We start from the raw sequence: 14,809 nt of genomic DNA on the forward strand, positions 1-14,809 counted from the left end.
AGCCTGTCTCAATTTACCAAAGCAGACAATAGAAAAAGTAGAAAAATGCTTTTAGAGAAAATGAATACCCAAATTCCAATCTCATAGCCCTTTGACATATGCTGAATACATATTTAATAATGTACTTAATAGTGTACTAAAACATATATATGGAGAGAGAAAAAATTATGGTTGAACTTATGGCAAAGAGTTATTCAAAACATATTTTTATTTTATATGTTTCTTTCTTTTAGAAAATTATAATGAAATATGCAAATGTAGAGTCCCTTATAATGGCTGGATTAAACTAAAATACAGTTTATATGATAATTTGGCAATAAAGAAGGGACTAAGTAACTGCTTTCTTGATAAATCTTTGGAAGAGGATTTTTAAAAACATATGAAGACAAGAGTATAATCCTATTAGAAAAATTCCATCATTGCATTCCTTTGTTTTATAGTCATCAAAACAAATCATCCACGTACTATGGTGCCTTCTGAATAGCAGCAAAATTAGTCAGTGTGCCTAATCCTTAGAAAATCTAATATTATTAGGGGCTCAATAATAATATTATGTAAATAAAATGGATTAGAAAACATTTCATGAAGGCATCATTAAGTATTTACTAAGCAAATTAGCAAGGAGATTACTTACGTCTTGATCTAAATACACATACACACACACACACGCATGTACATACATACTATTTTCTACAAGTGCTGCAAAAATATTCTCTCACAAAAGCCCTTTGGTAGTGAATTTTGTGAATGTCAGCAGAGTAGCTGGATTCATTCATGAATGGACAGATACAGAGGAATGGGGAGGATGTGGCTACCCTGGGGAGTAATGGCTGCTACCAGAGCAGTGGAGGTCACTCAAGGCAGAGAGAGGATGAAAAAACCAAGAGAAGACAAATTTAAGGTAAAGAATGCATGACAGTAGATGTATATAGAGAAGCATCAGGCAACCCTTCCAATTCAGAAAACTGAGCAGGAAGATTTCCCATGTTGGGCAAATATAGGAACAAAGGATTTAAGTCTAAGAAATTCCCAGGTAGCAGGTAAGAAAAGTACCCTGGGACCCTGCTGACATAGGAGGGATCTGGAAGGAATCTCAGTTGAGTGGAATTAGGGGAAGGCCTATACTATTTTTTGAAGATCTGTCTGATATATGAACAAGGAAAACTTTTGAGACTGTATTCTTAGACAGAGCCCACATCCAACTTAGCATTATGGTAGCAAGAGCCTAGGAAAGGAAAGGCCATTGAAAAGAGGGCTCATAAGGACCTAGGAATCGGGATTGTTGCCACATTCATACCTCTAAATTTTTCTGAAAGACATATAAATTTTGGATGACTTTCTCAAGAAACAGAGTCTATCATTTGCAAGTAGTGATTATTTTTCTCAACAGAATATAGGCAGTTGGTGTCTCCATCAACCTTTTGATAAAACATTTTTCTGTTTTTGAGTTATAAGGTTACAAGTGGTGCTTCTTAGACAGCCACACAGATTGACTAGAATCCTGGCACAAGTAAAAAAACGAATCTTTCTGTTTTCTACCTGCCTCTTCCCTATCCTATCTTCCCCACCACACATACACACACACACACACACACACACACACACACACACCGCTAAATCCCTGGCTATGGCTGCTAGCACATATTGGTTTCTAAGAATGCAGGTGGTTTGTTTTCATTTGTTTGTTTTCCTTGGTGTTCTTGTAGGAAAAAAATGATACTATATTTACAAAGAGCTACAATATCCAAATTTGGTTGACATTTTGTGCATGTAGGTCTAACAAATTTTGGAACTGTGCAGAGGTACTATAACACTTCATGAATCTAGACAGCTTTTTATAATCTTCTCAGGTTTTTCAAAGGAAATATCCCATGAAATTACCACGGACCCAAGGACTAAAAGGGAAATTTAAAGGTATCTCCCTGGAATACTCTGGCTATAGAAACTGGACTTAATCAGAAGCATAAAAGGAAAACCTAAGTCAAAAGGCAAGAAGATGTCAAAAATTGGTATACAAACAGAAAACTGCTACTCAGGTATTCAAAGAATATAATAGAAACTCAGAGAAGAAAACAACCAACTTTAAAACTAGGTTTTTATCTCTAAATCAAAACAGGAACTTCAGAAAATGGAAGAGATGAGGAGAAATGGAAATTTAGATCTAGCAAGTATAATTGGCTATTCATGAAAGAGAGAAGGAATAGAACCAACTCCGAACCAAATACAGTTTCGGAAACCCAACTGAATATACATGAAAATTTCCACTGTAGGTAGATTCAGAAGGTAGATGGTAAGAAGCAGTGAGAGAACATTTTGTTGGAGCTTCCAGTGACTTGCTTCTTAGAACTTATATCGATAGGCCAATAAGACACGGGGTTACCAACTCAGCTAAAGGAATGACTACACCCCCAAAGGAAGACAATGCAGGTGAGCTTACCAGGCCTTTCACAAAGGAATTGGGGTCAAAGCTCTAACACCCTGCATTTTGCTGGCACGTACTTGATCGTAGATCTAACTGGGATGGATTCAAGGACAGAAGATCTTCATCACGACAATCAGGGACATCTTCAATTTCATTCATTCATATGAAAAATTAAGATTGAGCACAAAACTCTTAAGAATTGTTTAGATACTGGGGATACAAGAAACGGACAGAGGCCTACCTCTCGTGGAGCTTACATTCTGAAGGAAAAGAAAAACCAAGTACACGTGGGTTCGGATCGTGGTAGGGACAATGAAGGGAAAGGTTAAAGAGTAGAGACTACAGGTTGGCATTGAGGTGTTTTTTTATACTAGGGTAGCACTGGAAGGAATTTCTGTAGAGGTGATTCCGTGGAGAGCCACATGAATTCGGGTCATAGGTCAGGAGAGGAGTGTTATAAGCAGTGGGAAAGCAAGTACAAAGACTCTGAGACAGGCCTAAGACTGATGTTTTCAGGGAAAATGAGATGGTGAGCATGGACTTAGGAGGATAAGCCAAGGAAGAATGGTTGAAAGTGAAGTGAGTGACGTAGGCAGGGCCATATCAGGAAGGCCTTGAAAGATGAGCTAGGGAATCTGGACTTTATTTCACACACATTGGAGGGATTTGAGCAGAGGAATGGTGTGATCTGATTTGCTTTTAAAGGGGCTGCTTAAGCTTTGGGGTAGAGATTGTAGGGCAAGCATAAGAAAATTAGGAAGATATAGGAGGTTACTTCAAAAGTTCAGGCCAGAGATGACGGTGACTTGGTCTTGGGTGGTAATCTATGGAAGGAGAGAGAAATAATCAAATGTATTTTGAAGGTAAACCCTACAGGCCATGTTATTAATAGATGTAACATAGAAAAACAGAAATCTAGGATGATTCCCAGCTTCGGGGCCTCAGAAACAAAGTAAATAATTGTGTCCTTTGACTCTACATAGATTTTATTTTCCTACAATTCTCTTATGAAAAATATAACTGTGCTAGTACATCCACTCTGTAAAATAGTTTGGCAATTTCTTTAAAAATTGAACATACGCTTATCACATGTCCCAGTAATCACATTCCTGGGCACTTATCCCAGAGAACTAAGAACTAATGTCCATATTAAAAACCTATACACAAATGTTCACAGCAGCTTTGTGTTTCTTGTCTGTTTGTGTTTTTTTTTTTTTATTTTCAGTTCCAGGGTACATGTGCAGGATGTGCAGGTTTGTTACATGGGTAAATGTGTGCCATGGTGGTTTGCTGCAATATCAACCCATCACCTAGGTATTAACATAGCAGCTTTATTTGTAATAGCCAAAATCTGGAAACAAATACAATGTCCTTCAATAGATGGTGAGTTAAACAGTAGTACACCCTAACCATGAACTACTACTCAGCAATAAAAAAGAACAAATTAATTACTGATACATTCAACTTAGATGGATCTCAGGGGCATTATGCTGAGCGGAGAAAGTCCATTTCAAAAGGTTACATTTTACATAATTCAATTTATATAACATACTCAAAATCACAAAATTGTAAAGATGGAGAGCAGATGAGTAGTTTTCAGGGAATAGGGATAGTTGGGGGAAATGGGTAGATTACATATAAAAGAGAGCTTTGTGGTAAAGGAACAGTTCTGTATCTTGATTGCAGTTGTAATTAAAGAAACCTGCACATGTGATAAAACAATACAGAGCCATACACACACATTATATCAATGTCAATTTTGATACTGAGCTATAGTTATATAAGATGTAATTATTGGAGGAAACTAGGTGAAGGTAACAAACGCCCTCTCCACACTATTTTTGCAACTTCCAATGAATCTATAATTACTTCAAAACAAAAAGGTTTTTTTTTAAATCTAACTATGCTCAAGTATAAGGCAAAATGTATTGTATAAATATTAAAAGTAGTATGGTGCTAAATACAGCCTCTGACAAAATGTTGTCTTCTGAATTTATAAAATACATTTTTGCCCATACATCTTACCACTTTGTATACGTAGGTATCCATTTAATTAATCATCAGGATCTCTCTCTCTGTGTATAAGGACATTTTCCTGCTGAAAGCCTCTGGAGCAAACAGCACGTGGAATTCTCACTCTCCCTCTAACTGCAAGCTCTAACCAGCAAATAGAGCCTGCCTGTTCTTGTTCCTATACCTGTACAAGGGTGCATTAGACAAACAGAAGCTGAACAACTGCCAACACTGATGCTCCAATAGCTTTCAGACATTCTAAATGATGAAAACTACCTGCTTAGACTCAAGATATTAACCTTTCATGTTCCAGCAAACGCCCTTGGAGTCCCAGAACTTTTGCCATCACTGTCAAAATCTAAGCCTCTGCAACATGGAATCTCAGAAAGGACAGCTTAGACACACACACACACACACAAAAAAAACCAATGACCATGATCCAAAGGCTTAAGAGGCGCTAATAATGCTAATCACACCTTCAGTACAATCTTTTTTATTTATTTATTTATTCATTTATTTATTTTTATTATTATTATACTTTAAGTTTTAGGGTACATACGCACATTGTGCAGGTTAGTTACATACGTATACATGTGCCATGCTGATGTGTTGCACCCACTAACTTGTCATCTAGCATTAGGTATATCTCCCAATGCTATCCCTCCCCCCTCCCCACACCCCACAACAGTCCCCAGAGTGTGATGTTCCCCTTCCTGTGTCCATGTAATCTCATTGTTCAATTCCTACCTATGAGTGAGAATATGCGGTGTTTGGTTTTTTGTTCTTGCGATAGTTTACTGAGAATGATGGTTTCCAATTTCATCCATGTCCCTACAAAGGACATGAACACATCATTTTTTACGGCTGCATAGTATTCCATGGTGTATATGTGCCACATTTTCTTAATCCAGTCTATCATTGTTGGACATTTGGGTTGGTTCCAAGTCTTTGCTATTGTGAATAATGCCGCAATAAACATATGTGTGCATGTGTCTTTATAGCAGCATATAAAGGGGATATCACCACCAATCCCACAGAAATACAAACTACCATCAGAGAATACTACAAACACCTCTACACAAATAAACTAGAAAATCTAGAAGAAATGGATAAATTCCTTGACACATACACTCTCCCAAGACTAAACCAGGAAGAAGTTGAATCTCTGAATAGACCAATAACAGGAGCTGAAATTGTGGCAATAATCAATAGCTTACCAACCAAAAAGAGTCCAGGACCAGATGGATTCACAGCCGAATTCTACCAGAGGTACAAGGAGGAACTGGTACCATTCCTTCTGAAACTATTCCAATCAATAGAAAAAGAGGGAATCCTCCCTAACTCATTTTATGAGGCCAGCATCATTCTGATACCAAAGCCGGGCAGAGACATAACAAAAAAAGAGAATTTTAGACCAATGTCCTTGATGAACATTGATGCAAAAATCCTCAATAAAATACTGGCAAACCGAATCCAGCAGCACATCAAAAAGCTTATCCACCATGATCAAGTGGGCTTCATCCCTGGGATGCAAGGCTGGTTCAATATACACAAATCAATAAATGTAATCCAGCATATAAACAGAGCCAAAGACAAAAACCACATGATTATCTCAATAGATGCAGAAAAGGCCTTTGACAAAATTCAACAACCTTTCATGCTAAAAACTCTCAATAAATTAGGTATTGATGGGACGTATTTCAAAATAATAAGAGCTATCTATGACAAACCCACAGCCAATATCATACTGAATGGGCAAAAACTGGAAGCATTCCCTTTGAAAACTGGCACAAGACAGGGATGCCCTCTCTCACCACTCCTATTCAACATAGTGTTGGAAGTTCTGGCCAGGGCAATTAGGCAGGAGAATGAAATAAAGGGTATTCAATTAGGAAAAGAGGAAGTCAAATTGTCCCTGTTTGCAGATGACATGATTGTATATCTAGAAAACCCCATTGTCTCAGCCCAAAATCTCCTTAAGCTGATAAGCAACTTCAGCAAAGTCTCAGGATACAAAATCAAAGTACAATCTTAAGGTTAGTTTAGGTGTGGATAAGTCATCTAAGTCAACTTGAAGGCATGAATGATGGTGAAGTCTCCCTCAAGATCTTCAAAAGCAGCTTCTTTGTATGTATTTCCTTTATGTTCTGGTCTTCTGATGCCATCCAGTCACAGTCTGAGTGCAGAGCACATGGTCTTTGTTCCTTTAGGGGGTATTCTACTTCCAAGAACTTGGTACCCAGGTATACCTGTTAAATCCTAGACACTTCTCATTGCTGAATGGGCTTATATTCAGTAATCCTTTCATTCTCCCAAACAGGCATATATTCAACCTAGAGTGGCTATAATGAAGACTAGCTTTATAAACCCTTTCTCCTAGTCTTAATTGTAAAAACCTATACAAAAGTGTATCCTAAGGTCAACTTTAATTTAGGAATTCAGTATTAACTAGAATATTTATAAACAATATATTTCACATCAGATCCTATCTCTTTTTTTTTTTTTTTTTTGGAATTTAACACATTACCAACAAAATCTATGGAACGTGCCAAACGCCACCTCTCTGGATGCTGGTCCTGGTTCCTTCAAGAGAGCTCTGCTGGGTACACACATTAATATGTTTTTCACACATTAATATGTCCTGAAGAGTAAAATATATTATTTTGCATTTCTATTTTCTAAGGTAGATTAAAAAAAACAATTGCAAATAAGATGGATTAAATACCTTTCTGTAAACAAAGTAGTTCGTTTTCATCCTATCTGAGATTGTAGCCAGGAAAATTGCCAATAACAATAATTTTCAATGAAAAAATTAAAATACTTACAGCCAACCATCATCATAGCCACCGAAAACATCTTCTCCACATCTGTGGTAGGAGCTATGTTTCCAAATCCTATGGTTGTAAGGCTTGTCATGGTAAAGTAGAGAGAGGACACGTACAATGAATCCTTGCTGGGTCCTCCTTCCCATATCCCAGCACTGGTATTGTAGCGATATGGAGTCCCAATGCTCAAGGCCAGCTGGTAGAGCCAACTGTCTATTTGGATGGTGTTAGTGACTTCGTCAATGACCTCGTAGTCTCCGATGCTATACCATATGCAGGCCAGCCAGTGGGCCACCAGTCCAAACACGCACACCAGGAGCACGAGGACTGCTGCTCCATATTCTAGGTAATGGTCCAGTTTCCTAGCCACACGGCCCAGTCGTAAGAGACGCACCACTTTTAAAGAACTGAAGAGACTGCTGATTCCCTGGATTTAAAAAAAAAAAAAATTACACCACATTTTCAGGAAAAAAAAAAGGCTAGGGAAACAATACAATGGCTCACCTTCATAAATTTAACCATCCATTTATATATTAAGAACATATGTATACTATAGGTCTGATTTTAAGAAAACAAAAAAGTCAAAATGATAAACTTTAAAAAAATAGATATCTTCCTACCCAAAAATTCATATTTTCAAATTATTAGATAAAACAGATTTCATTAGCTAAGAAATTCCCAATTTATTTTCATAAGTAGAATATAAATGGTACAGCGAGAAACCGAAGATGAAAATTGCTCAAATGCGTTATATACAGAGTATACAAATAGGAGTGTTGAATTCAGACCTTTTATTTCCTTTTCCTATAAAACTTTCCCTCTACTCTAAAAGGTTTCTTTTCATTTCTTATTTTATGATAGCTACAAATAGCAGAACTCTGAAAAAGGAAGCACAGTCTTACAGGCAATCACACAGGAAATACTTTGGTATATATGGGGAAAATGAACAAATACCATTGTTGGCCCCACTACCTCCTGCCACAATCATGAGAATAACTACATTTCTAGAGCTCTGAAAACGTGAACAGAGCTGAACCTGAAATGGGTGTGTGGCCTACTATCCTATCCATTCTCTAGCAAAAGTCACCAAAAATAACACCAAAAAAAGAACAGCAGCCGGAAAATTCATATTTTGTTTAGAAGCTTAAAATAACAAATAAGGGATTATCCAAATCAAAGCACAGCATAGGCTTTCTTAAATCAATGAAAGTCCCATAGTTACTTTTTTGGAAGCATGTAATAGGCCACCTGCAGAGGTAGGATAAGTTCATTCCTGATGCAGTTCACAAAATAGGCAGGGAGGGAAAATGGAGCAGTGATCCAGGAAGCCTCTCATGCAGTCATTACCTGCAAATCCATTCGTATCCATGACTTCCTTACTGCTAACCCTGTCTCCCAGAATGTAGACAAGGAATCTAATATAACTTACTCTGACATGAATTCTGACCAGCAAGGAGGAATTTGTTGTTGCAGTAGAATAGATGTATATTAATAAGACTCTAATTATGCATGTTAAAGTTCCTGACAGTTAAGAAGGAAACAGTTGGCAGGGCACAGTGGCTCATGCCTGTAATCCCAGAACTTTGGGAAGCCGAGGCAGGTGGATCACCTGAGGTCAGGAGTTCAAGATCAGCCTGGCCAACATGGCAAAACCCTGTCTCTACTAAAAAAACTCAAAAATTAGCCGGGCATGGTGGTGGGTGCCTGTAATCCCAGCTACTTGGAGGCTGAGGCAGGGGGAATTGCTTGAACCTGGGAGACGGAGGGTGCAGTGAGCCGAGATCATGCCACTGCACCCCAGCCTGGGTAACACAGCGAGACTCCATCTCAAAAAAAAAAAAAAAAAAAAAGGGAACAGTTAAGAATGCATCTGGTTTGTTATACTATATTCTATAAGACAGCATGTGTTTGAAATTTTTCATAATGAAAATTTAAAAGAGAAAGATAACAAAGAGAAGTAGAAACAAGAGTCCCTATAGAAACAAAGGAGTAGCAGGGTCATCCTGCTGGGTTTCTGCCTCAACTTCAATTTCCTTAGGCCTACCTCTATTTAAGTTGAAACTCTCAAATATTGTGGCATATATACAGCCTAAAAACAAATTCCCATTTCACTTTAACACTTGGGGGAAAAAGAAGCTGAACTTTAGTCAGTTAAAAAGAGTAGAATTAATGAAATAAAGAAGACAAATTTGTGTAATTCAGTGACATGAGATGTTGGAAGGCTTGAAAGCTTTCAAAAATGGAACAGTGTAGTCATCAACAAGTAATACAAAAATAAACATTTATGGAGCACTCCTATATGCCAAGTTCTGTTTTAAGCCCTGGGGATATTAAGATAAATATGCCTCACTTCTGCTCTAAAGAAACGCATAATCGAAATACATGAAAAACTCAAACAGAGTTCAGTTTAAAAACAAAAACAATGATGTTATAGATAATATTTTCTGGTTAGCTCAAACTTTTAAAGGAACTTTGGGACTTCTGTTTAAATACTGCATAGAAAAGTCATTTCTACCTGAATTCTTTTCTCTGAAAATAGCTTAAAGCAAAGAGAAGGAAAAACAGAGAGAAAATCTTCACCCCATTCAAACTAAGAAAGCCAACACAAACCCCAACTAGAATGTCATGAGTTAGGACCTACTAGAATGAGGTCCAAATAGTGGGAAGACACACATCCCTCATCTCTAGCAAGCAGATTGCTCCGAAAGGAGGTGACCATCCTGACAGGCCTGCTCTGGATTCTGCTTACTCAAAAGCACATTTTCTAATATTTAGAAGTAGTTTGACACTACTTAAATATTATAAAATGTTTTATAAGTTTAAAAAGCAATAAAACATCAGTAAATAGACATACTTGATATATAAAGTATATATAAAATATTAGTTTTATATAGAGAGAGAGCATTATAGACTCTCTCTGCCTCAGGTTTAGAAGTAGTTTGATACCACTTAAACATTATAAAATGTTTTACAAGCTTAAAAAGTAACAAAATATTAGTAAATATACATACTTGATATATATACATAAAGTATATATAAAATATTAGTAATATATACACATATATATCAAGCATTATAGACTCTCTCTGCCATAGGTTCTATGGCACCACTTCCTCTTGGTTTTGAGCCAACCCTCCAACTGACGCCCTCTCAAATTCACTTTCTAGGGCTATCCTTCTCCATGCTTCTATTTCATGTTAGGATTCTCATGATTGCCCTCAGTCCTCTTCTGGTTGATCTACTGCATATCTAGGTTTCAATCATCTTCCATATATGAATGATTCTCAGGTCCACTTAGCACAAAAAGAAACCTCTCTCCTGAGTTATTGATACTAAGCCAAATGTCTGCTGTGCGTTTCCTCTTGGATGTCCCACAGGTATCCAAAAATAGGTTCCAAAGGGAACCGTTTGCTTCTCTCAAATCAGTTATCTTCTATCATGTGATTGACATCATTATCCACCCAGTCACTCAGACCTGGGGCGAAGCCTCAACTTTTCCCATTTCCTGCCACATGTAGCTGGTTACCAAGTCCTGAGGGTCTCACTACTCAAAGTGCCTAAATGCTCAAAATATATCCATTTAATAAATCTCTCAAAAAATTTCCTTCTTTTCCATTCCCATAGGCATGTTTTGGTCATGATTTCCTGGTTTTTTCTCACTTGTGTGACAGGAACTCCCTCTCCATCAGCCATCCCACCTCCATTCTTGCTTCCTCTAATTCACAGATCACACTACAAGGGCTATCAGTCTCGTATTTCTTTAAAGCACATCTGTCTAACCATGTCCCTCTCTAATATAAACTCTTTTCATGTTGGCTCATTACCTATAGGAATAAATATTAATTTCCAAGTGTGACATGCGAAGCCCATCAGGACCTTGTACCTACCTACCTGCTCAGCATCTCTCCTGCCAATTCCTCCACCTGTTCTCTAGGCTGCTGCCATTCTCAGAGAGGAGTAGTTCCCAGAATGTCCATGCTGTTTCATGCTACGTTACAAGTTATTCTCTCTGTTTAAAGGCTTCCTTCCCTCACTCTTAGTGGTTAGGATCTTACATACAGTTTATGACAAATACTCTGTCTTCCATGTGCACTTCCCTGACATCATCTCCCTGCCTCTGCCATCTTTATTGTCATACTCTCCCCCGTCCCCCACTGGGAGAATTAGGTATCCTTCCTTTATGTTATCATACAGTTTCTGCACATCTCTATTATAACAATTTTCACTGTCACACTTACTACAAGTCTGTTTGCATGTATGACATTCCAGGAAACTCCTTAAGGAGCAGATCTACTGTCAATTACAAAGCTGGCATATGGTAATATGTTAAGCAGCCAATAATTCAATAAATGAAAGAATAAACTTTTATGAAACAAGCAAATGTTGGGGATCAATTTGGAGGGCTTTGATTAATTACAAACTCAGAATGATTTAACAGTATAATGTAGAGAACAAAACAGTCAATGTAACTTAAGGTTGCATTAATAGAGTATGTCATTGAGTACAAAAGAGAAATTCTCCTTAATCTCTACACTGACTAGGTGTATTACTCCATTTTCATGCTGCCGATAAAGACATACCCAAGACTCGGTAATTCGTAAAGGAAAAGAGGTTTAATGGACTCACAGTTCCACACGGCTGGGGAGGCCTCACAATCATGGAGGAAGGCAAAAGGCACATCTTACATGGCAGCACACAAAAGAGAATAAGAGCCAAACAAATGGAGAAACTCCTTATAAAACCAGCAGATCTCATGAGACTTATTCACTACCACAAAAATAGTATGGAGGAAACACCCCCATGATTCAATTATCTCCACCTGGTCCCTCTCACAACACCTCGGAATTATGGAAGCTACAATTTAAGATGAGATTTGGGTGGGGAAACAGCCAAACCATATCACTAAGTCACACATGTAGGAGATCAGTTGAATATATTCATCAGAGAACTGCCAAAAAAAAAAAAACCCTCAAAACTCAACTCTATTAGGAAATGTGAAAGGAACTGGAAAAAGGGAGATTGGAGCAGGGCACTATTTATATTCAAATACACAGTGCATGGATGAGGGCTGAGCTCACTCTGTATAATCCTAATGTGGGTAACCTGGAAAAAGGCTGGAGCTACAGGGATAGAAGGATGCAAACAGGATTTCAATGGGCCTGTGCCACACACTTCTATGCAGTTAACCAACAGAAAGTTAGGTCATTTATTGCTACTTGGAAAAGACAGACAAGGCAATAATAACATTGAGTATTTACTACATGCCAGGTACTATTCTAAGTGTTTTCTTTGTATTAATTAAATTAAAATTCAGAACAATCCTATGTGGTATGTATCATTAAAGCATGGCCCAGAAAAGTTAAAAATAATTGGACTAAGTTCACATAGATAGTAAGAGGAGGAAGCCAGATTCACATTCAGGCAGTCTGTCTCCAGAATTTTCCTTCGTTCATTCTGAAAGTCTCTTTCTATACCTAGAGTATAATGTGTAATTTATCCAACCACATGAATACCTGCAATATTGGCTTAAACATGAGCATTCTCTACATGACTGAATAAGGTAGATTAAATACCTAGCCTCCTCTTTCTCTCCACTCAGTCACAGCAATGGCCACACAATAGGGGTCCGTGGAGGCCCGGGAACTCTTATATCTATATAGTCTGCAGTTCTCTAACATGGATCAATTCATTTTGTTTTTGTAATAGCAGGATTCCTACCTTCATTGTTCACATGAGGACACTCAAGATCAGAAAGGTTGAACGAATCGTCCAAAGACACAGTTAGCAAGGAACAGAAGTATCACTCAGACCCAGTCCTTCAGATTCTGAGTGCATTTCCCACAACAACCAACCACTCTGCAGCCTTCCTGTCCTTACCCCCAATCTCTCCTACATCATTGCTGCAATATTAATCTTCCTGAAAGGCAGCACTGAGCATATCCTCCAAGGGCTTATCACAGACATTAAGCATAATCTCTTGAACAGGCCTTCAACGCCCGCAATCCCATCTCTGTCTATGCTGCCAGGTCATTTCCCTCTATGCCTCTGCATAGACCTAGTGCTCCAATCAAACCAAACTCCTTTTTGCCCCCAAACATCATGTTGAGCAAAAGGAGCTAGACACAAAAGAGTGTATACTGTATGATTCCATTTCTGAAGAGTTCAGAAACAGATGGAACTACAGATGGGGTTAAATGAGCACAGTGTCTCCCTTTGTTGGGAGAGGGGCAGTGATTACAAAAGGCATGAGGAGACCTTCGGGTTCTGGCAGTATTTTGTTTCCTAACACAGCTACTAATCACTAGGTGTGTTCACTTTGTGAAAATTCTTTCTGCTGTACACTTAAGATTCGGATAATTTTCTTTAAATATGTCATATTTAAACATCAAAAAAAGGTTATGGAAAACCCAGTAGTCACTGATGTGTTATTAAGCGAACATTTCACCACAGTACATGATTCAGATTAATAATTTCTTACTCATCCCACGATATTTGGTGGGGGCGGCGGGGGGGCAGGGAGTCATAGCTATCACTGTATCTAAAATAAGAGATTTTCCTTATTTTATGATTCACTCTCATAACCTTTAGATTGGGCCATGAATTGCATTTAATTCCTGTTGGCAAGTTTAATTTCACTCATATGATACTGCTGGACAGTTTTAGAGGTTGATCCTCCAAAAATGCCCTTCTTATGTACTTCCGCCTTTTTTATAACAATGTTTTGATGCTGTAATTTCCACCAGTCTTAGATATTCATTGATTTTCTGCTTCATTTCACTCCAAACTTTCCAATCTTTCTGTGCCCTCCTCTGCACTTCAGTGGCTTTCTGCCTCTATCCCAACCTCTGAGCTATTAGTACACAAATCCCTGAGGTTCCACTGTGGAACAGAATATCAAATACATCAAGTGCAGAACAGAACACAACAGGGTGAATGGAGGACTTTCGGCCATCAGCCTTCCACCTTTCTAGCCAATTTCCTTACTTGACAAGCCCCTCAGGCCATAGTAGCAAAAGGAACAGTATCCAGGAGACACCTCTGCACCATTAACTCTTCAAGCTACTTTTGTGGATTCCACATTAAAGAGATGTGAGATGTTATCAGCATAAAATAATATCTTGCAATGATAAAGCCATCCAAAATACAAATCAATTCTCTTATTTGATCGTCGCTAATAATAGCAGGTAGATAATTCAGCCAATATTCCTTCCTATTTTCTTCAACTTTCTTGTCCAAGGACACATTGCAATTAAGTGGAGATGAAAGAGCAGGAATACAGACTTGTCATATCCAGTTGCATGATTTTGCACCTACACTTTGCATTCTCACAATACAACGTTCTGGTAGATTGTTTCAAAAACATAGCTGTGTTTATTTTTCTCCCTGTACCCATACCCCTCTGCAATGTTACTTATAATTCCTCCCATCAAGACATAGGGTCTGTTTCCTATCTCTTAAATCTAGACTGACTTTAGGACTTGCTTTGGCCAACAGAATGTGACATAAATGATTGCAGCAGATCCAAGCCTAGGCCTCAAAAGGCCTTGCA

The 14,809-nt window shown here is 38.0% G+C and overlaps 1 protein-coding gene across 1 annotated transcript in view; it reads right to left on the reverse strand.

Moving 5' to 3' along the window:
• Nucleotides 1-14,809, reverse strand: part of KCNH5 (potassium voltage-gated channel subfamily H member 5) — a 343,538-nt gene that overhangs the window by 240,291 nt on the left and 88,438 nt on the right. The window contains exon 7 of the mRNA XM_016926190.4: nucleotides 7,261-7,687. Coding sequence (XP_016781679.2) covers nucleotides 7,261-7,687 — 427 coding nt within the window. The remainder of the gene's footprint in view (nucleotides 1-7,260; nucleotides 7,688-14,809) is intronic.

The sequence above is a fragment of the Pan troglodytes genome, chromosome 15, assembly GCF_028858775.2.
Source record: "Pan troglodytes isolate AG18354 chromosome 15, NHGRI_mPanTro3-v2.0_pri, whole genome shotgun sequence".
In the NCBI taxonomy this organism is placed as follows: domain Eukaryota; kingdom Metazoa; phylum Chordata; class Mammalia; order Primates; family Hominidae; genus Pan; species Pan troglodytes.